At 47.8% G+C, this 23760-nt stretch overlaps 1 protein-coding gene across 4 annotated transcripts in view; it reads right to left on the minus strand.

The window, feature by feature from the left end:
* The window catches only part of OSBPL9 (oxysterol binding protein like 9), a 142354-nt gene extending 131059 nt beyond the window's left edge, over positions 1-11295 (minus strand). For 2 of the 4 annotated variants that reach the window (XM_084637616.1, XM_084637615.1), the window contains exon 1: positions 11038-11283. In XM_084637616.1, the coding sequence (XP_084493742.1) occupies positions 11038-11148 (111 nt within the window). In that variant the 5' untranslated portion in view covers positions 11149-11283. Of the gene's footprint in view, positions 1-11037 lie in introns of all 4 variants that reach the window. The other 2 variants (XM_084637620.1, XM_084637614.1) reach the window with 2 other exon arrangements.
* Between the last annotated feature and the right edge of the window lie 12465 nt (positions 11296-23760).

Below are 23760 nucleotides of genomic sequence, written 5' to 3' on the forward strand. Positions count from 1 at the left end.
TTCTTTCCGCAGCAAGAAAACTCTGTAAAACTGTCCAAAATCTAAAGTAACCCTTTTGGAAAGTGTCGAAAACATCAATTTAGAAACATGACATGATAGATAAGCTGAAAAGATCAACACAGGAGGTTGAACAAACACGGAATGATGTTTGTGACTGAACTTCAAGGCTTTGTTCTAGTTTAAGATTTAAAGATGTGTAAGACAACACAGTCTATAATAGACCACTTAGCCCTGGTCTACACTAGGACTTTAGGTCGAATTTAGCAGCGTTAAATCGATTTAAACCTGCACCCGTCCACACAGTGAAGCCCTTTATTTCGACTTAAAGGGCTCTTTAAATCGATTTCCTTACTCCACCCCTGACAAGTGGATTAGCGCTTAAATCGACGTTCCCAGCTCGAATTTGGGGTACTGTGGACACAATTCGATGGTATTGGCCTCCGGGAGCTATCCCAGAGTGCTCCATTCTGACCGCTCTGGACAGCACTCTCAACTCAGATGCACTGGCCAGGTAGACAGGAAAAGAACCGCGAACTTTTGAATCTCATTTCCTGTTTGGCCAGCGTGGCAAGCTGCAGGTGACCATGCAGAGCTCATCAGCACAGGTGACCATGATGGAGTCCCAGAATCGCAAAAGAGCTCCAGCATGGACCGAACGGGAGGTACGGGATCTGATCGCTGTTTGGGGAGAGGAATCCGTGCTATCAGAACTCCGTTCCAGTTTTCGAAATGCCAAAACCTTTGTGAAAATCTCCCAGGGCATGAAGGACAGAGGCCATAACAGGGACCCGAAGCAGTGCCGCGTGAAACTGAAGGAGCTGAGGCAAGCCTACCAGAAAACCAGAGAGGCGAACAGCCGCTCTGGGTCAGAGCCCCAAACATGCTGCTTCTATGATGAGCTGCATGCCATTTTAGGGGGTTCAGCCACCACTACCCCAGCCGTGTTGTTTGACTCCTTCAATGGAGATGGAGGCAATACGGAAGCAGGTTTTGGGGACGAAGAAGATGAGGAGGAGGAGGAGGTTGTAGATAGCTCACAGCAAGCAAGCGGAGAAACCGGTTTTCCCGACAGCCAGGAACTGTTTCTCACCCTAGACCTGGAGCCAGTACCCCCCGAACCCACCCAAGGCTGCCTCCTGGACCCAGCAGGCGGAGAAGGGACCTCTGGTGAGTGTACCTTTTAAAATGCTATACATGGTTTAAAAGCAAGCATGTGAAAGGATTACTTTGCCCTGGCATTTGCGGTTCTCCTAGATGTAGTCCTAAAGCCTTTGCAAAAGGTTTCTGGGGAGGGCAGCCTTATTTCGTCCTTCATGGTAGGACACTTTTATCACTCCAGGCCAGTAACACATACTCGGGAATCACTGTAGAACAAAGCATTGCAGTGTATGTTTGCTGGCATTCAACCAAAATCCGTTCTTTCTCTCTCTGTGTTATCCTCAGGAGAGTGAGATATAATTCATGGTCACCTGGTTGAAATAGGGTGCTTTTCTTCAGGGACACTCAGTATAGCCCATTCCTGCTGTGCTGTTTGCCTGTGGCTGAACAGAAATGTTCCCCGCTGTTAGCCACGGGGAGGGGGGAGGGTTGAGGGGGTAGTCACGCGGTGGGAGGAGGCAAAATGCGACCTTGTAACGAAAGCACATGTGCTATGTATGTAATGTTAACAGCAAGGTTTACCCTGAAAGAGTGTAGCGACTGTTTTATAAAATGTGTCTTTTTAAATACCGCTGTCCCTTTTTTTTTCTCCACCAGCTGGATGTGTTTCAATGATCACAGGATCTTCTCCTTCCCAGAGGCTAGTGAAGCTTAGAAAGAAAAAAAAACGCACTCGAGATGAAATGTTCTCCGAGCTAATGCTGTCCTCCCACACTGACAGAGCACAGACGAATGCGTGGAGGCAAATAATGTCAGAGTGCAGGAAAGCACAAAATGACCGGGAGGAGAGGTGGAGGGCTGAAGAGAGTAAGTGGCGGGCTGAAGACAGGGCTGAAGCTCAAATGTGGCGGCAGCGTGATGAGAGGAGGCAGGATTCAATGCTGAGGCTGCTGCAGGACCAAACCAGAATGCTCCAGTGTATGGTTGAGCTGCAGCAAAGGCAGCTGGAGCACAGACTGCCACTGCTGCCCCTCTGTAACCAACCGCCCTCCTCCCCAAGTTCCATAGCCTCCACACCCAGACGCCCAAGAACGCGGTGGGGGGGCCTCCGGCCAACCAGCGACTCCACAACAGAGGATTGCCCAAAAAAAAGAAGGCTGTCATACAATAAATTTTAAAGTTGTAAACTTTTAAAGTGCTGTGCTTAAAGTGCTGTGTGGCATTTTCCTTCCCTCCTCCACCACCCCTCCTGGGATACCTTGGTAGTCATCCCCCTATTTGTGTGATGAATGAATAACGAATGCATGACTGTGAAGCAGCAATGACTTTATTGCCTCTGCAAGCGGTGATTAAAGGGAGGAGGGGAGGGTGGTTAGCTTACAGGGAAGTAGAGTGAACCAAGGGGCGGGGGGTTTCATCAAGGAGAAACAAACAGAACTTTCACACTGTAGCCTGGCCAGTCATGAAACTGGTTTTCAAAGCTTCTCTGATGCGTACCGCGCCCTCCTGAGCTCTTCTAACCGCCCTGGTGTCTGGCTGCGCGTAACCAGCAGCCAGGCGATTTGCCTCAATCTCCCACCCCGCCATAAACGTCTCCCCCTTACTCTCACAGATATTGTGGAGCACACAGCAAGCAGTAATAACAGTGGGAATATTGGTTTCGCTGAGGTCTAAGCGAGTCAGTAAACTGCGCCAGCGCGCCTTTAAATGTCCAAATGCACATTCTACCACCATTCTGCACTTGCTCAGCCTGTAGTTGAACAGCTCCTGACTACTGTCCAGGCTGCCTGTGTACGGCTTCATGAGCCATGGCATTAAGGGGTAGGCTGGGTCCCCAAGGATACATATAGGCATTTCAACATCCCCAACAGTTATTTTCTGGTCTGGGAAGAAAGTCCCTTCCTGCAGCTTTTGAAACAGACCAGAGTTCCTGAAGATGTGAGCGTCATGCACCTTTCCCGGCCATCCCACGTTGATGTTGGTGAAACGTCCCTTGTGATCCACCAGAGCTTGCAGCACTATCGAAAAGTACCCCTTGCGGTTTATGTACTCAGCGGCTTGGTGCTCTGGTGCCAAGATAGGGATATGGGTTCCGTCTATAGCCCCACCACAGTTAGGGAATCCCATTGCAGCAAAGCCATCCACTATGACCTGCACATTTCCCAGGGTCACTACCCTTGATATCAGCAGATCTTTGATTGCGTGAGCTACTTGCATCACAGCAGCCCCCACAGTAGATTTGCCCACTCCAAATTGATTCCCAACTGACCGGTAGCTGTCTGGCGTTGCAAGCTTCCACAGGGCTATCGCCACTCGCTTCTCAACTGTGAGGGCTGCTCTCATCCTGGTATTCATGCGCTTCAGGGCAGAGGAAAGCAAGTCACAAAGTTCCATGAAAGTGCCCTTACGCATGCGAAAGTTTCGCAGCCACTGGGAATCGTCCCAGACCTGCAACACTATGCGGTCCCACCAGTCTGTGCTTGTTTCCCGAGCCCAGAATCGGCGTTCCACAGCATGAACCTGCCCCATTAGCACCATGATGCATGCATTGGCAGGGCCCATGCTTTCAGAGAAATCTGTGTCCATGTCCTGATCACTCACGGGACCGCGCTGACGTCGCCTCCTCGCCCGGTATCGCGTTGCCATGTTCTGGTGCTGCATATACTGCTGGATAATGCGTGTGGTGGTTGATGTGCTCCTAATTGCCAAAATGAGCTCAGCGGCCTCCATGCTTGCCTTGGTATGGCATCCGCACAGAAAGAAGGCGCGGAATGATTGTCTGCCGTTGCTCTGACGGAGGGAGGGGCGACTGACGACACGGCTTACAGGGTTGGCTTCAGGGAGCTAAAATCAACAAAGGGTGTGCCTGTACATCAAGGAGTATTTCAGGCAGGACTGCACGGAGGGTTCCAATAAGAAATGGTGCACCAAAGTTATCGTTGTTATTGGAACAAGGAGGTTAGCCTGGCCTCTGATTGATACATGGCTAGATTAACCTCGCTGCGCCTTCTCTGTGACTGACTGCAGTGTGATCTAGACAGGGGAGGAGGAAAATGAGTCCAAAACAAATCTGGTCTATTTCTTGTTCTGACCCACTCCATCGATCCTTTACATCTTTGGCTGGCAGCAGACAAAAAAGGCGCGAAATGATTGTCTGCCCTTGCTTTCACGGGGGGAGGGAGGGTGGGAACGGGGTCCTGACGATATGTACCCAGAACCACCCGCGACAATGTTTTAGCCCCATCAGGCATTGGGATATCAACCCAGAATTCCAATGGGCAGCGGAGACTGCGGGAACTGTGGGATAGCTACCCACAGTGCAACGCTCCAGAAGTCGACGCTTGCCTCGGTACTGTGGAAGCGCTCCGCCGAGTTAATGCGCTTAATGCACTTAGAGCATTTTCTGTGGGGACACACACACTCGAATTTATAAAACCGATTTCAAAAAAACCGACTTCTATAAATTCGACCTAATTTCGTAGTGTAGACATACCCTTAGAATGTGTCAGCTAACATTGCAACACCTCATCTTGAAATCCAGATCTAGATAAGCTGAAGATGAGTGAAGCCACACTACAAAAAGTGTTTTCTTACCATGTTAGCAAACAACTGGTAGCAAACAGAGGTAGAATCCTAGTGAAAACAAGGCAATTTGTCTTTCACTAGCTTTCTACTGCGTTTTAGTTGCCACATTAACTAACCGTGTGGTAAGAAAACATTTTCCCCCCTAGTGTGGACAATGCCTAAGAGCATGAACAGTGGATTTTATCATGTTCTGCTAATGATCAGGAACTATTAGACAGTTAATATATATGAGAACTGCTAGAGATTTAGATGTCAGGAGACACTAAACATTTCCATCACCTTTTCTTTAATAAAAATTATTTACAAAAGATACCGTTATTTTAAAGTGGAAAAATGATGTATCACTGTTAAAGGAAAACACCAGAAAAGACATCTGTAAATCTTAAAAAGGAAATGTTCTTTAGGGTAGTACATACCACACACAAGACAACCAACAAGGACAAGCAAAGATATTTGGGGGCCTAGGAAGAGAATATGAGAGTGGGTCCCTCCCTAAAGTTTATTAATAAAGATACCCAAAGACCCCAGAAATATATGTTCCTGCTCTGGATTTTGGAGGGTACACATCACTAGTTTATATGCATTTTTGAAGATTTACAATTCAAGTATAACAAAGTGTGACATACAAAATACTGGTTTCAAATACTATTTTATTCACGGACTTAAGTGCAAAAAACGTTAAAACATTCACCATCTTTAATTCTTTTTGCATTTACATTACTTGGATCAGATTTTAAAATACTACTTGCTTCTTAATCTTGCACATTGTTAATAACGTACGAGTTTGTCCATTTATTAAACTCATTCTCTAAGAGGTCGCAGGCAGTGAAAACAAAACTTTGAGTTTATTACCAGCAGAGGGAGAGTTCATTATGTCATCTGAGAATGGAATGCAGTGACCTTTAAAGGGGTTTATAAAGCAGTTTTGTTTTCCTGCTAAGCTGGGACTTCTGAGATTTACTTAAGAAACTGTCTTAAGGAGTCAAAGTTGTATTTGAGCTGACAATTACAGGTTTTTCTATATAAGGGGACTCTAGCTACATGTCTAGTTTCAGAGGCTTCATATGCAATAGGTCAATATTCTTCATCCAGTCTTCAGTTTTGCCTCCTCAGGCTCATATAACCACACAAAAGCTTGGGCACTTCACCTGTAGCTCACGAAAGCTTATGCTCAAATAAAATGGTTCGTCTCTAAGGTGCTACTAGTACTCCTTTTCTTTTTGCGAATACAGACTAACACGGCTGCTACTCTGAAACTTCACCTAGATTTGCTTCTTCAACAAACAGTACTTTCAATTATGCACAACTAGTTTCTCTAAATAAACAATTATTTGGCAATTAGCAGTTAATGCTTTCTGCTCATTTAGAGTGGAAATACAGAAGAAATTTTGTCCCAAAAGCAAAAAAATCTATTTTGCCCCCATTTTTACAGAAATGTGGCATTGTTAGATTCCTGTTGTGAAACACTCACCTCCTATTCAACAATACCTCTGCGCTCAGGTTCTGTAGGAACCATATCCCTGGGGTACAATAGGTCCACATGACAAAATACAAGGGGTGGGGATGGTCAAAATTGTAGCTAGCTAAAATCATACAAAAGAGGGTGGGCAGGGGAAGAAAAGTTTTAAAAGCAAATACTGCTTCCTTTCCTCCATCTGCCAAATTTCACCTGCATTTTGCTATTAACAGATTCCAGAAGAAAGTGTGGATTTTTTGCATGTGTTACATTAAGTAAAATCTGATAGTTTCTAGTAATTGTTTCACACTCCCACTATGCCTGAATTCATTGCCGATTCAAAATATGAATACATCTGTAACCAATTAGTGATGATAGGATTGTAAACCTACTGGAAGCTACTGAATTTTACTTAATGAACACATGAAAAGTGTATTTTCATATATAACTACATTGACATATGCTGCTGACATCCTGTCTGGCCCTTCAGTCACTATGAAAGGCTATTGTCTAATTAGGTCTGCCACAGGAAAGGAGTGTTGCTGATGGGTTCATGAAAGATATACACAAATAATATTTAAATTATACCATTTTGAACTTGCTTCAATTTTAGGGAGTGGTATTTGGAATAAGAATTAATCAGGTGCAGAACTTCTGTAATCCTCTAAAAATCAGCGTCACACACACAGATTCATTTATAAAAATTAGTTTACAATCTCACCTACTTATTATGGTTTTTACAGGTCTGAGTAACTATGCCCATCTATCAGTTTTCATTACACTGCTAAAACATTAATTTCATTTAGTACAGCGATACCCAAAACCTAAAATGTTTAGACTAAACTATTACATGAACTAATCTGAGTGTTTCAGAGTGGCAGCTGTGTTAGTCTGTAACCGCAAAAAAGAACAGGAGTACTTGTGGCACCTTAGAGACTAACAAATTTATTTGAGCATAAGCTTTTGTGGGCTACAGCCCACTTCATTGGATCCACAGAATGAAACATATAGTAAGAAGATATATATATACATACAGAGAACATGAAAAGGTGGAAGTAGGCATACCAACTTCCATCAACGTGCACAGGCTGAAATAGTGGAAAAGCAGCATCACTTGCCCTATAACCTCAGCCGTGCTGAACACAACACCATCAACAGCCTCAGGAACAACTCTGACATCATAATCAAAAAGGCTGACAAAGGAGGTGCTGTTGTCATCATGAATAAGTTGGAATATGAACAAGAGGCTGCTAGGCAGCTCTCTAACTCCACATTCTACAGTCCATTATTCTCTGATCCCACTGAGGAATACCAAAAGAAACTACACCATCTGCTCAAGAAACTCCCTGAAAAAGCACACAGATCTGTACAGACACATGCCTACAACCCCGACCAGGGCTATTCTGTTTGCTACCCAAGATCCATAAACCTGGAAATCCTGGACGCTCTATCATCTCAGGCATTGGCACCCAAACAGCAGGATTGTCTGGCTATGTGGACTCTCTCCTCAGGCCCTATGCTACCAGCACTCCCAGCTATCTTCGAGACACCACTGACTTCCTAAGGAAACTACAATCCATCGGTGATTTTCCTGAAAACACCAACCTAGCCACTATGGATGCAGAAGCCCTCTACACCAACATTCCACACAAAGATAGACTACAAACTATCAGGAACAGTATCCCCGATAATGTCACGGCAAACCTCGTGGCTGACCTTTGTGCCTTTGTCCTCACCCACAACTATTTCACATTTGGGGACAATATATACCTTCAAGTCAGTGGCACTGCTATGGGTACCCGCATGGCCCCACAGCATGCCAACATTTTTATGGCTGACTTAGAACAACGCTTCCTTAGCTCTCGTCCCCTAACGCCCCTACTGTACTTGCACTACATTGATGACATCTTCATCATCTGGACCCATGGAAAAAAAAGCACTTGAGGAATTCCACCATGATTTCAACAATTTCCATCCCACCATCAACCTCAGCCTAGACCAATCCACACAAGCGGTCCATTTCCTGGACACTATTGTGCTAATAAACGATGGTCACATAAACACCACCGGTTTTTATGGTCACTGGAAATCTACTGACCACTATACTTACCTACATGCCTCCAGCTTCCATACAGGACACACCACATGATCCATTGTCTACAGTCAAGCTCTAAGATACAACCACATTTGCTCCAATCCCTCAAACAGAGACAAACACCTATAAGATCTCTATCAAGCATTCTTAAAACTACAATACCCACCTGCTGAAATGAAAAAAACAGATTGACAAAGCCAAAAGAGTACCCAGAAGTCACCTACTTCAAGACAGGCCCAACAAAGAAAGTAACAGAACACCACTAGCAGTCACCTTCAGCCCCCAACTAAAACCTCTCCAGCGCATCATCAAGCATCTACAATCTATCCTGAAGGACGATCCCTCACCCTCACAGATCTTGGGAGACAGACCAGTCCTCGCTTACAGACAGCCACCCACCCTGAAGCAAATACTCTCCAGCAACCACACAACAAAAACACTAACCCAGGAACCTATCCTTGCAACTAAGCCCGATGCCAACTCTGTCCACATATTTATTCAAGTGACACCATCATAGGACATAATCACATTAGCCACGCCATCAGAGGCTCGTTCATCTGCACATCTACCAATGTGATATATGCCATTATGTGCCAACAATGCCCCTCTGCCATGTACATTGGCCAAACCAGACAGTCTCTATGCAAAAGAATAAATGGACACAAATCTAACATTCAAAAACCGGTAGGAGAACACTTCAACCTCTCTGGCCACCCAGTAAAAGATTTAAGGATGGCAATTTTGCAACAGAAAAGCTTCAAAAACAGACTCCAGTGAGAAACTGCTGAGCTTGAATATGCAAACTAGATACCATTAACTTGGGTTTGAACAGAGACTGGGAGTGGCTGGGTCATTACACATACTGAATCTATTTCTCCAAGTTAACAATCCTCAGACCTTCTTGTCAACTGTCTAAAGGGGCCATCTTGATTATCACTACGAAAGTTTTTTTCTCCTGCTGATAATAGCTCATCTTAATTTATTAGCCTCTTACAGTTGGTATGGCTACTTCCACCTTTTCATGTGCTCTATGTGTACGTGTATATATATATCTCTTCTTACTATATGTTCCATTCTATGCATCCGATGAAGTGGGCTGTAGCCCATGAAAGCTTATGCTCAAATAAATTTGTTAGTCTCTAAGGTGCCACAAATACTCCTGTTCTTTTTAATTTGAGTGTGACATACAGGAATTTACTGTACCTTGCATTTTGGATTCAGCTTTAAGGGTGATTTTAAAAGTCATCAAACTAGATTACTACAAAGTACAGAAAATGCAGTTGAAATAGCATATGTAAGTAGCCGGATTTTGTAGAATTAAATTTTAATTTTAAAACACTAACGTTACTGGGGGGAAAAAAGAGAATGCCAATAGAACTGAACATTGGCATAAAGTGATGGATCTATTAGACCAGTGGTCCCCGCCATGACGCGCGACGGGGCATTTACGTGCGCCCACCTACTGACAAGGGAGCGCTTCTGCCAGATGACCTGCCACCAGGGAACACAGCCGCCGAACAACCAGCCACTGAAATGCCACCACTTTTCGGCGCCATTTCAGCAGCAGCACTTCTCGATGATGCCGCTTCTCAGCAGCATTTTGGCATCAGGTCGTCCAGCACCCGCCACACACTTCTGGGAACATGAATATGCTATTGCAACAGAAAGGCTGTGGACCACTGTATTAGACCAATATTTATTGATGTTTTAACCTTTATTTCTGGTGAAAATGCATGAGCCAGAAAACATGGTTTGACTTTCTGATCCCAACTTGGCTTTCGCAGGGTTGCCAGTTAGAAACGCCACCTTGTTCTTTGTACACTAAGCAAATCTGAGATATCAGTGAGGGGGACAGTATTCCACCATGACTTTTACAGAATAAGTAATCCAACAAATTTAAGTGATAGATCGCTTCGTTCACTAAAGGTAAAGTGGGGGGGGGAGAACAGATAAACAACACTTATTTTAAAAAAAAAACTCTATTATCCCACCCTCCCCAAATTCACCGTTTTTTTAATGTACTGGTTACATAAACGTTTTTTGGTACTCCACAAGTGGCAGCTAGAAATCTAGTCAATCAGCAAGGTAAGAGCCTAAAGGGGGGCCACGCGTTCTTGGCATGGGGTTCACACAGACACTAGTGCGACTCTGAGATCCCTGGAGAAAGGGGGCTACAGAAGAGCCAAGTGCTTCACAGATGCGTAGAAACTCAGCCGCGCAGCACACGCGAGGAAGGGAAAACGCCCCATTCTCCAGAGAGACGCCGAGTCCCGGAGGGAGGGCCAGCCCCTCGCGGTGGGGCACGGCCGCTGGGGACAGGAGCGCGGGCAGCACCTCTCACCGAGTGCTCTGTGCAGCCGGGGCCTGCCGGCCAGCAGTGAGCACCCCCCCCCCCACACACCCCAATTCAAGTCACGGGGAGCCCGGCGCCTGCCTTCGCAGGGAAGGATCCCAACCCCCTCCGGCCACCGGGCCCGCCCCCTCCGGCCACCGGGCCCAGCGACGGGTTAGCAGCGCCCCTCTACGCTGGGGAACAGGCGGGCCGAGAACAGCGCGTCAGACACTGGGGGCGCTACCCAACGCCCTTGCGAGGCAAACCCCCCTCCCGCCCCGCATCCCTGCAAGCGGCTGCCAACAAGAAAAACGCTTCTCGCCCCCCGTCTATAAATCTTTCACAGGGCCCTCCCGATTGGCTACCACCACCGTCTCCTCCCTCCCCATTGGCCGCCCAGTGACCCCCCCCCAAAGCCCGCTATCCCCCCCCACCACCTCTCTCCCGAGCTCGGCCCACCCGGCACCTCACCGTGTAGTAGGAGAGCAGCCCCGCGTTATAGTCCAGCACGAACCAGCGGTACTGCCAGCCCTTCATCACGTTGGTCCACTTGCTCAGCGGCCCCTCCATGATGGACGCCATCTTGGGAGCCAGCCCGGCACCACAGAGCCGGAGGCTGGGCGGGGATGGGGGAGACAGCACTGCGAGCGGGCTGGGGCCGGGCACGCCGCGGGAGGGAAGAAGGGACCGGGGACTAAACAAACGGAGGGGAGGGGCAGTCGGGAGACCAGAGAAACAGTCGGGGGCGGGGCTTGCTCACGCAGCAGGGGGCGGGGCTAAGCCGCGAACAAAACAACCGGTGGGGGGGGGTGGCGGGAGAGAGAGAGGGACCTTTGCCTGGGCACGCGGCGAGGGGCGGGGTCAGGGACGAAACGCCTCGGCGCGAGCTGGGGAAATAGAGCGGAGGGACTCGGCAGCCCACAGGAAGTGGCGAAAAAAAAGAGGGCGAGACTCAGGTCAGGGGGGCGGAGCCATGCCCTCGCTCCTCACCCCGGGAAGCTGTGAGGTCGGCAAGGGGGCGGGGTCTAGTTTCTCCCTCTGGGCGGGCAGCGTCTCTGCTGCCCAGCGCGGGACCCGGCCTAGAGCAGTAGGCGGCGCCAGTCTCTTCCCCCCGGAGCGGGGCTCAGGGCAGGGCCTGGCTCCTCAGGCGGGGCCGGGGCTTGTAGAGGGCGGCAGGTTGCCCAGCAATGACTCAGGTGCTGGAGGAGCCAGCGTGGGCACTGTGTGCTGCGCGCCAGGGCTGGGTGCGGCGGGGAGTCAGAGCTGAGTGGGGGGCAGCCGGCAGGGCATGAGGGCTGAAGCATGTATGAGGTCCGGCGCGCTGGGCAGCGTAGGTCCTGGCACTGGGGTTGCTCCCCCTGTCTTGAAGTAGTAATAACCCAAGTACGTGGTTTCTGCCTTCAGCCCCCCCGCCATAAAAATTGTTCCTTCCAGCACCACTGCTGGGCGGTGGGGCCAATTTCGAGGCTAGAGGGAGGTGAGTGTAGGGGCTTCAGAGTGGGAGGGGCAAGTGTGCAGCTGGGAACAATGGGCATGAGCTGTGAATGCAGGGCTTGGGCCAAGGCTGCAGGGGGTGAGAGCTGAATGCCATCCTAGCCATGGATGAGGGACAGGGCCAGAGGTGGGGAACGTGGGCAGGGTGCCACATGCGTTCCTGCAGCATTCTGCTGGCACCTAGTGCCTCGAATACTGCGGGGCCCACTAGCCCCTTTCTGATTCTGTACTCGCTGGTGTAGTTTACAGATGTGGCATTGCATGCACTACCAATCTCCATCAAGTTTCATTTACATTCATTGTGCAAAACTTTCCCTTCAGGTTTCTTTTGTACCTACTTCCTCTTGTACATTTCCCAGAGGGTGAGCCCGGTTGAACCCTAGTATAAGCTACTCACTACCCTGCTGCTGCTGGAACTGGTGTTTACATTACACAAGGGCTGCACTTGGTCTAAGGTCTCAGACCAGAAAACTGGTTGAGTTTAGTCATCCACCCACGCTTCTCACACCACTTTTATATCAGAGTAGCTCTAATGACTACAGGGAATTACTCCTGATTTACAGTGTTGTGAAAGGAGAATCAGGCTTCATTAATACTCCTCTCTGTAATGCAAAAACATTCATCTTTGACCTTAGCAGAGAACAATTACTTTCCTATTTGTAACTTATCCTGCCATTTCACATCTGACTGCTCTAAAATCTCCCAGTAGTTGCTACTTTTTTTCCAACTGCAATTTAAGGAGTTTGCTGTAATATTTCTGGTAGGCACCAGATGGTGCCCTTACACACAGTCTTACAAGTACTGTTGTGATGATGTACAGGTCGTTCAATCTTGCAGAATTTTTTGTCAGTTGTAACAATTTTTTTTTAGCTGTACATGTCTCCACTAAAGTCTGTTTACTGCTTTAGTATCTCTAAATGCAGAATTGTTGCATATAGATTATACCAACATAAGCAAAATAAAACATTACACAATGTCAAAACTCTAGTTTTATCATGTAAACCTTTCATTAGTTTGGATCCTGGTTGTCTCAGATCATTTGTTTCACTGTGTCATATGACAGCAATTGAGACCCTCCAAAGAGCTCAAGTGAACATCTGTCTTGTTTCATTGTGAGAGGGCTGGAGGCAACACATTCTCAGAGAGGTATCCTCCACTGTGGAATTTGCACCAGAGCTTTGGAGCGGAGCCTAGAGCTGGAGCCCGGAGCAGCTCCGGAGCAGTGGAGCTGCAGGTTTTTTTCCCTGGAGCTGGAGCGGAGCCGGAGCACAGCTCCAAAGCCCTGATTTGCACTTCCTCTTGGTTTGGTGGAGCCTGAAATTCAGGTTCCAAGGCCAGAATGGACCACTGTAATCATTTAGTCTGACCTCCTCTGTAATACAGGTAATAGAATGTCCCCAAAATAATTCCTAGACCATAGCTTTTAGAAACATAACTTTGAAATCAAGATTGGAAATAAGGTATAAATTTTTAACAGTGAGAGTAATTAACCATTGGAACAATTTACCGAGGGTTGTGGTGGACTTTCCATCATTGATATCAAATCTAAATTTATCTAGCTTCAGCTTCTAGCTTTCTCCACTAGAGCCACATAGACTGTGATCAAGTCACCCCTTCTCTTCCTCTTTGATAAAATCAATAGATTGAGCTCCTTGAGTCTATCACAAAAAGGCATGCTTTCAACCCTTTAATCATTCTCGTGGCTCTTCTCTGAACCCTCTGCAATTTATCACCATCATTCTTGAGTTGTGGACACCAGAACTGGACACAGTATTCCTGTAGCAGTCACACCAGTACTGAATACAGAGGTAAAATAACCAGTCTACTTCTACTCAAGATTCCCCTGTTTATGCATCTAAGGATTCCATTAGCCCTTTTAGCTGCAGATTTGCACTTGGAGCTTCTGTTGAGCTGATTATCTACCATGACCCCCACATCTTTTTCAGTCACTGCTTCCCAAATTAGAGTCTCCTGTCCTGTAAGTATGGCCTATGTTCTTCGTTCCTAACTGTATACATTTAACCCTATTAACATGTATAATGTTTGCTTTTGCTCAGTTCACCAAGCAATCCAGATCTCTCCATATTAGCAATCTGTCCCCTTCATTATTTACCACTATCCCAATTTTTGTCATCTGCAAACTTTATCCACAATGATTTCTCGTTTTCTTCCAGGTCATTGATGAAAGTGTTAAATAGCATAGGACCAAGGACCAATCCCTGTAGGATCCCCCTGGAAACACACCCCAATTTACAGCAATTGAAGCCAATTTAATGTGTACCTATAAATTGATGTTCTCACTTTTAGGTTACCCCCTCGTGCCTGGACATGGCATTCCAAGTGATTTTGCCTCATGCATCTCCTCTGGTAACCACTTTCTCAGTCATAGTGACCACTCAGCTGGTCTCTTCCCCAGACTCCCTCAGTGGGTCTTCTGTGGCTCAACCCTCTGGCCAGGTCAAACACTCATTCAGTCCCCTTGTAGGGTTCAGCTCGGAATAAGAGATTCTTTACCACTCCTAGGCTTGACTTCACAAACAAAGAGTTCTTTACCCCTTCTGGATCCGACATCAATTTGTTTTGCCCTTGTAGGCCCCAGCCCAGGGTTCCCACATAGAAGCCACTGTGCTACTTGTGGGTTGCTCAGCCTCTTCCCAAAGCATAACTCCCCTTGTTCCTCCCTACAGAATCCTCCTCTCTCTACTGAGTGCTTAGCTCTATTTAAGGTTTCAGAGTAACAGCCGTGTTAGTCTGTATTCGCAAAAAGAAAAGGAGTACTTGTGGCACCTTAGAGACTAACCAATTTATTTGAGCATAAGCTTTTGTGAGCTACAGCTCGCTTCATCGGATGCATACTGTGGAAACTGCAGAAGACATTATATACACAGAGACCATGAAACAATACCTCCTCCCACCCCACTCTCCTGCTGGTAATAGCTTATCTAAAGTGATCACTCTCCTTACAATAAGAAAAGGAGTACTTGTGGCACCTTAGAGACTAACCAATTTATTAGAGCATAAGCTTTCGTGAGCTACAGCTCACTTCCTCAGATGCATATCGTGGAAACTGCAGCAGGCTTTATATATACACAGAGAATATGAAACAATACCTCCTCCCACCCCACTGTCCTGCTGGTAATAGCTTATCTAAAGTGATCATCAGGTGGGCCATTTCCAGCACAAATCCAGGTTTTCTCACCCTCCACCCCCCCACACAAATTCACTCTCCTGCTGGTGATAACCCATCCAAAGTGACAACTCTTTACACAATGTGCATGACAATCAAGTTGGGCTATTTCCTGCACAAATCCAGGTTTTCTCACATCCCCCCCACCCCCATACACACACAAACTCACTCTCCTGCTGGTAATAGCTCATCCAAACTGACCACTCTTCAAGTTTAAATCCAAGTTAAACCAGAACATCTGGGGGGGGGGGGGTAGGAAAAAACAAGAGGAAACAGGCTACCTTGCATAATGACTTAGCCACTCCCAGTCTCTATTTAAGCCTAAATTAATAGTATCCAATTTGCAAATGAATTCCAATTCAGCAGTTTCTCGCTGGAGTCTGGATTTGAAGTTTTTTTGTTTTAAGATAGCGACCTTCATGTCTGTGATTGCGTGACCAGAGAGATTGAAGTGATCTCCGACTGGTTTATGAATGTTATAATTCTTGACATCTGATTTGTACACAAAGATGGACACAAATCAGATGTCAAGAATTATAACATTCATAAACCAGTCGGAGAACACTTCAATCTCTCTGGTCACGCAATCACAGACATGAAGGTCGCTATCTTAAAACAAAAAAACTTCAAATCCAGACTCCAGCGAGAAACTGCTGAATTGGAATTCATTTGCAAATTGGATACTATTAATTTAGGCTGGTAATAGCTTATCCAAAGTGACCACTCTCCTTACAATGTGTATGAAAATCAAGGTGGGCCATTTCCAGCATAAATCCAGGTTTTCTCAACGCCCACCCCCCCCAAAACACACACACACAAACTCAGTCTCCTGCTGGTAATAGCTTATCCAAAGTATGTCTACACTGGCAGCATTATAGCACCCGCAGTTACAGCGTTGCTCAGAGAGCGCTGAAGGGAAACCGCTGTTGTGCGTTCACACTGTCACAGGGGTGGGCAAACTTTTTGGCCTGAGAGCCACATCCGGGTTCCAAAATTGTATGGAGGGCCAAGTAGGGAAGGCTGTGCTTCTCCAAACAGCCTGAGCTCTGCCCCCATCCACCCCTTCCCACTTCCCGCCCCCTGACTGCCCCCCTCAGAACTCCTGACCCATCCAACCCCCACTGCTCCTTGTCCCCTGACCGCCCCCTCCCGGGACACCCCACCCCTAACTGCCCCCCCCGGGACCCCACCCCCTATCCAACCTCCATGTTCCCTGTCCCCTGGTGGCCCCCCACCCATCCAACCAAACCACCCCCTGCTCCCTGTCTCCTGACTACCCCCTGGGACCCTCTGCCCCTTATCGACCGTTGGACTTGTGTTGACAGAAGCGTGCAGGGCCATTAATCATATCCTGCTCCGAAAGACTGTGACTCTGGGCAATGTGCTAGACGTTGTGGATGGCTTTGCACAAATGGGCTTCCCTAACTGTGGAGGGGCGATAGATGGCACACGTATTCCAATTCTAGCACGAGACCACCTAGCCATTGAGTACATTAATCAGAAGGAGTATTTCTCTATGGTTCTCCAGGCACTTGTGGATCAGCGTGCGCATTTCATGGACATTAACACAGGTGGTCTAGAAGGGTGCATGACGTATGCGTCTTTCGGAACACTGCCCTGTTCAGGAAGCTGCAAGCAGGGACTTTCTTCATGGACCAGAAGATCACCGTCAAAATGCCCATTGTGATCCTGGGAGACCGTGCCTACCCCTTAATGCTGTGGCTTATGAAGCCATACATGGGGAACCTTGACAGCAGCAAGGAGCAGTTCAACAACAGGCTGGGCAAGTGCAGAATGCCTGTTGAGTGTGCTTTTGGCTGTTTAAAAGCCCGCTGGCACTGCCTATATGGGAGGCTGGACCTGGCCAATGACAATATTCCTATGCTTATAGCTGCATGCTGTATGCTCCATAATATTTGTGAAGGGAAGGGTGAAAGTTTCACTCAGGGCTGGACCACTGAGGCTCAGTGCCTGGAGGCTGAATTTGAACAGCCAGAGACCAGGGCTATTAGAGGGGTGCAGCATGGGGCCATAAGGATCAGGGATGCCTTGAGGCAGCAATTTGAAGCTGAAAGCCACGAATATTTCTTGCTATGCTTGGTAGTGCAGTGCTTGTAATACTAGTAGGTGATTGTGATTGGTGCAAACGATGCACTGTGAAGGTTTAAGAAAACTGCCTGTTGCTTTGAAGGGCTCTGTTTGCTTTCAATTAGTTTCAATTGCTTTTCAATTCAATTGCTTTTAATAAAGATTGCTTTCAAACCAAAACAATTCTTTTATTAAAAACAACAACCGGAGGAGAGAGACAAACAAAAAAAACACATCAGCACTGTGGGGAATGGGGGAAGGGAGGGTCCCTGGAAGATGTGGAGTCCCGGGACTGTTAAAGATTTGTGTATGTCCAGGTATCATATGCAACCTTCTCCTTTGGAGTACGCTGCAGTGGGTACTGTACTTCAGCAGGGCTAAACTGCAGAGGGATGGGTGTTGAGTCCAATGAGCAGTGGGAGTCCACAGGGCTGGACTGTGACAGGGCAGGAGTGCAATGCAGCGGGTACAGACTGGAGCCAGGAAGTTAATAAGAGTGTTCTGGCGATGTCTGGGGGGCACATGGGATAGAGTTTTGTGACAGCAGCTGCAGGGGAGGGTGGGCGCGGAGCTGCTCGGTTTGCAGTGCTAATAGCGCCTGGAGCGTGTCCACTTGGCGGTCCGTAATGTTTAAGAGCCGCTCTGTGGCTTGGTTCTGGCATGCCACATTCTCCTTTCGGTCCCTCTTCTGACTGTCCTGCCACTCCTTCAATTCTTGTTTTTTGGCAGCGGAGTGCATCATGACATCACAAAGAAAGTCCTCTTTAGTTTTTCTTGGCCACTTTCTAATTCTGCGCAGCTGTTCAGCCTGCGATAACAAAGAGGGAGGCTGGGATCCCAAGGTCATACCTGTGAAGCCAAAATGCAACAGTTTACAGAAGAAGTATTGTTTTCAACACAGAGACCACTGATTCAGTGATTTAAAACACAGTGACAGGTATGTGAATAGCGGCTAACTGGCTGACCCCAGGCAAGCACACCTGAGCCACAAGACCCCCAAAATGGTGAGTAACTGCAGGGGCAGGGGAAATCAGTGTTCTAGGACCATACTGCACACTGGGCACATGGCTCTTGGGGAGACTCAGCACTGAAGAGGGGGCCTTGTAATCATTCCTGTCCCCACATTTTCCACTGGCTGTGTTCATTATGGAAGATATCTCGCTGCTGAGGGTGAGCAGGGAATCAAGGGAGGATCTTCTCCAAGACTGCAGCTTCCATCCTGGCCTGTATGCAGCTTGCCTGTGTGCAGCAATGGTCCCCACCCCCAGTGACGGCAGAGTGGTGCAGGAAAGTTACTCTTAATAGGGCAAGAAACAAAGCAGCTCTGCCAAAGAACATGTGACAGCAGATCGCCCAGTATCTCCATGAGAGTTTCATGGAGATCTCTGAGGCAGATTCCCATGAAGTGAGGGAGTCAATCAACACTCTGTTTCACCGCTCAGACTAGGCATGTGGTGGTACGTGCATCATACAGACACAAGCATGCTTTCTGCAACCCTCCTGCCCTCAACAACTTGCTTCAGCGATTCCCAAAAGCCAAGCCACTTGCCAGGGCCTCCTCTCCTGTTTGCGCTTCGCCAATCTCTGACAGCTGTGACCGGCTAGCCTCCTCTGGGGTAGAGAAAAGCTCCTGGCTGCATGCATCTCTGACCTCTGAGTCATCCTCTACCTCTGGATCCTGCTCCCCCTCCACATCGTCAACCAAGATTTCTTCCTCCTGGCTCGGTCCACTCTCGACTGACCACCAAAGTATCCACAGTGGCCTTCGCAGCGGAGGTGGGGTCACCACCAAGTATTGTGTCCAGCTCTTTGTAGAACCAGCAGCTCGTGGGTGCAGCACCGGAGCGGCGGTTTGCCTGCCACGCCTTGTGGTAGGTGTTCCACAGCTCCCTCACTTTGACCCTGCACGGCAGTGTGTCCTGGTCATGGCCCCTTTCTGACGTGCATTGTGAAATCTGTCTGTAGGTATCATAATTCCTACGGCTGGAGCGCAGCTGGGACTGGACAGCCTCTTCTCCCCAGATGCGGATGAGGTCCAGTAGCTCATCATTGGTCCAAGCGGGGGATCGCCTGGTGCATGAAGCAGGCATGGCCACCTGGAAAGATGCGCTGAGACCACTGCATGCATCACCGAGCAAACAGGAAGGCGACTTTCAAAATTCCCAGGAATTTAAGGGTTGGGGCTCACGGTTGGTCACCTGAGGACAGGGCTGTAGAGGTCAAACCGATGACCAGAAAGGCGAGAACAGGCTCTGTGGGACACCTCCCGGAGGTGAATTGCAGTGCTGTAATCAACCAGGGTGTCTACACTGGCACCATGGCGCTGTAGCCCCGGCGCAGAAAGCTCTACGCCGCTCGTCAGGGTGATTTTTTTACAGTGCTGCAACTGCACAGTTTCTGCGCACTAAGTGGCTTGGCAGTGTGTGTACACCTCGGGAGTCACAGCACAGAAAGCCGCTTTACTGCGCAGAACCTTGCCAGTGTAGACAAGGCCTAAGTCAGGGGTGGGCAAACTTTTTGGCCAGAGGGCCACATCTGGGTATGGAAAGTGTTTGGCAGGCCATGAATGCTCATGACATTGGGGGTTGGGGTGTGGGAGTGGGTGAGCACTCCGGCTGGGGATGTGGGCTCTGGGGTGGGGCTGGGGATGAGGAGTTGGGGGTGCAGGAGGGTGCTTTGGGCTGGGACCGAGGGGTTTGGAGGGCGGGAGGGGGATCAGGGCTGGGGCAGGGGTTGGGGCATGGGAGGGGGTCAGGGGTGCAGGCTCCGGGCAGCACTTTCCTCAAGCAACTCCCAGAAGCAGCATCATGTTCCTCCTCCGGCTCCAACATGGTGGTGCGGCCAGGCAGCTCTGCACACTGCTCTGTCCACAGGCACCACCCCTACAGCTCCCATTGGCTGCGGTTCCTGGCCAGTGGGAGTTGCAGGGGCGGCACTTGGGGCGGGGGCAGCATGTGGAGCCCCTTGGCCGCCTCTACGCATAAGAAACAGAGCGGGGATATGCCACTGCTTCCGGGAGCAGCTTGGAGCAAGACAAGCCCCGCCCCTGCTCCCCAGCTAGAGCTCGAGGGTCAGATTAAAACGTCTGGAGGCCCGGATGTGGCCCCCGGGCCATAGTTTACCACCCCTGGCCTAAGTCGTGCTCTCCCTGCTTCACCAACACAGCTGGGGTCAGTCTCTCTAATTAAGCCCCATTACATCCAGCTGGGGGTCATTATTAGCCATTATGTTGTCAGCTCATCAGTGAGGCTGAGGGATAAAGGCTGAACCCAGCTTGCTTCAAAGGGCCAGATGCTCCATGACAGTGCATGTTAATTTTATAGGTTTCAGAGTGGTAGCCATGTTAGTTTGTATCAGCAAAAAGAACAAAGAGTACTTGTGGCACCTTAGAGACTAACAAATTTATTTTGGCATAAGCTTTCGTGGGCTAAAACCCACTTCATCAGATGCATGGAGTGGAAAATAAAGTAGGAAGATATATATATATATATATACACACAGAGAACGTGCAAAGGTGCATCTTTTCATGTTCTCTGTATATATATATCTTCCTACTGTATTTTCCACTCCATGCATCTGATGAAGTGGGTTTTAGCCCACAAAAACTTATACCAAAAGAAAGATGTTAGTCTCTAAGGTGCCACAAGTACTCCTTGTTCTTTCTGTTAATTTTATATCATTCTAGTTTTTCTAATCAAAATATCATGTGGTATCAAGTCAAATGCATTACAGAAGCCTAAGTATATTACATCAATACTATTACCTTTAACAACCAAACTTTCAATCTCATCAAAAAAAAGATACCAAGTTAGTGTGACAGAATCTATTTTGCTGCATTGGTTGGCATTAATTTGTTGATCTTCAGCTCACACTGCAAAGCCCACTTTTTGTCACGGGCTTTTCCTAAGGAGAAGTGGGCTGAGGGCTCATCTAGACATGGATAAAAAGTGTATTTTTAAAACATGTTAGCTAACCCATTTTAACTAACATTTTTTAAAACCGTAGGGTAGATAGGCAAATTAACATATTAGGTTGTAGAGAAGAACCCTAGACTCACCCTATTTTTAAAACAAACTTTGTATCCTAATTTAGGCATGTCCTGAGAATCGGTGGCCAATATGGTAGGATTTAGAGAGTCATTGTTGTTTTGTGCATTTTTAAAAACTAAAAGGAAACCATAAAAATCTAAATAAATAAATATCAAATGTTAATGCACTATAAGTAACATTCAAGTCTCAGCACCTTACATCATTTTTCAGTTTGATCTTTGTCATCAAATTGGTCCCATGTTCATTCCCTACCCTCTTTCTTAATATGCCATAGGATGAGTTGTCCTTTTTCGTGTGTGTGTGATCATTTCATTATTTAGCTGAGCGTCTTTGGTAAGTATATTGCCACGGTAATTGAATTTATTCAGCTGGATCCCACTGACAAAGATTATAGGTGCCACGTAGAATTTACTTCAAAAGATTGGTACAAACACTTCATTCTTTTTTAATATATCAATAAACTGAAGTCAGCCACATCTGCTGTATGACCCATCCATAATCATTTGCATGTATGTCTTCAGTTTTGAGTGAGCAGTTATTAGATTAGTTCCTTAATTAACTCTGCTGTTTCCCTTTCTGTGTTTGCGCTTTGCTCAGGTTGAAAGTGTTTTTAAAAGTATGATAGTTTATGCATCTGCAGACTGGTTTCTTGTGATACAGTCCTCCATAAATGCAAAATAGAGACTAGACAGACAAGCACACCACCCCGTTTACATCATTAGGTAAAGTGTTATTTTATTATCATCAACATATTTTAGAGAAATATAAACTGTGGGGGTCACTACAATTGGGGTGGAATACAATAGCCAGTATAATCTTGCTGCCCTTGTTTCAGGCAGAGACCCATCAATATAAACACTTCCTTACCTTCCATCATGCATTTGGCGCACACAGTTAACATATATATTTGCAGGCATCCAAATTCTGTAAGCAGTTTCCATAAACAAGCTTGAGTCAAAGTAGCAAAGACCTTCACAGAGTCAACAAGATAGTATGCAGGTTTTAGCACTGTACAAGATTATTTTTCTTGCTATTGTCATGCTGCTAAGATAGTATCAACAGCACTTCGAGTTTGAAAACTAGATTGTGGGCCCAATTCTATATTGTGCTGTGGCCTTTTTACACCACTCTGACAATGGAAAGGAGCCAGGAAGCTGGCAGAGCTGGCCACCCAAGAATTCCCTCTGTAAAGAGAATCCTGAGGTAGTGTAGAGTCATAATGGCTCTATGCCACCCCCTACCCCGACTTGCAGTTTGACCTCCAGTCAGGGGTGAAGGGAACTTAAAGGACTTACCCGTACTCCGGAATCCTGAGCGCGTGGGGGGCAGGGTGGTGGTGGCCTCAACCGGAAGAGGCGGGGCCTTTAAATACCTGGGCCCTTTAAATCAAGATTTAAAGGCCCCGGGGCTCCGGCTGTGGCTGGGAGCCCCCAGGCCTTTAAATCACCCCCAGAGCTCCCAGCTGCAGAGGCAGCTGGGAGCCCCAGGGCTAAGGGGTGATTTAAAGGCCTGGGGGCTCTGGCCGCCTCTGCTGTCGCAGAGCTCCAGGCCCTTTAAATCACCGCCGGAGCCCTGCTGCCGCTAACCCAGAGCTCCGGCAGCGAGGCTCGGGGGGGCACTCTAAAGGGCCCAGGGCTCCCTGCAGCAGCTCTGCTGCCACTACCCTAGGGGCTCCGGCAGCGGGGCTCAGGTGGCACTTTAAAGGGCCCAGGGCTCCTCACAGCGGCCGGAGCCCCGCGCCCTTTAAAGCGCAGCCAGAGCCTTGACACCGCTACCCCAGGAGCTCCAGCAGTGGGGCTCGGGCAGCAGGGTGCCAGCTGCTGCAGGGAGCCCCGGGGCCCTTTAAAGCACCAGCCTGGGGAAGCCGGTCTGGTCCAGCATGACGTACTGGCTCTTGCCAGTATGCCGTACCAGACTGTACCGGCTTACTTTCACCTCTGCCAGTTTAACAAAACCTTGGTTAAGTGAAGGTTGTTTGTATTATCTCATAGCAAAGCACCAAACATATTCAAGCCCTGTATTTCAAAGGTTTCTGAAGTCTCTCAAACCTTATGGAAAGGTGGAGTTGCAGTGTTGCAACATGAGTAGTGAGGTGCAAGTTAGAGCAGCCTTATGCTGGAGGCAGAGGAGCTGGGACAGTTTGTATAGTGGGGGTGCTGAGAGTCATTGAACCAAACTGTAAACCCTGTATATGCTGGCAACCACTTCAAGTCAGGGGGTGCGGCAGCATCCCCAGCACCCCTACTTCCAGCACCTATCCCTGAAGGGCAGGCAGGAACTCCATGGACCACCTTTGGATACTACTGTGCTAGATACATTAGAAAAGCTGATGAAGATGGATAAATTTGAAGGGTATAAACACCAAGGAGAGAGAAG

The sequence above is a fragment of the Lepidochelys olivacea genome, assembly GCF_965140295.1.
Source record: "Lepidochelys olivacea isolate rLepOli2 genome assembly, chromosome: 8".
In the NCBI taxonomy this organism is placed as follows: domain Eukaryota; kingdom Metazoa; phylum Chordata; order Testudines; family Cheloniidae; genus Lepidochelys; species Lepidochelys olivacea.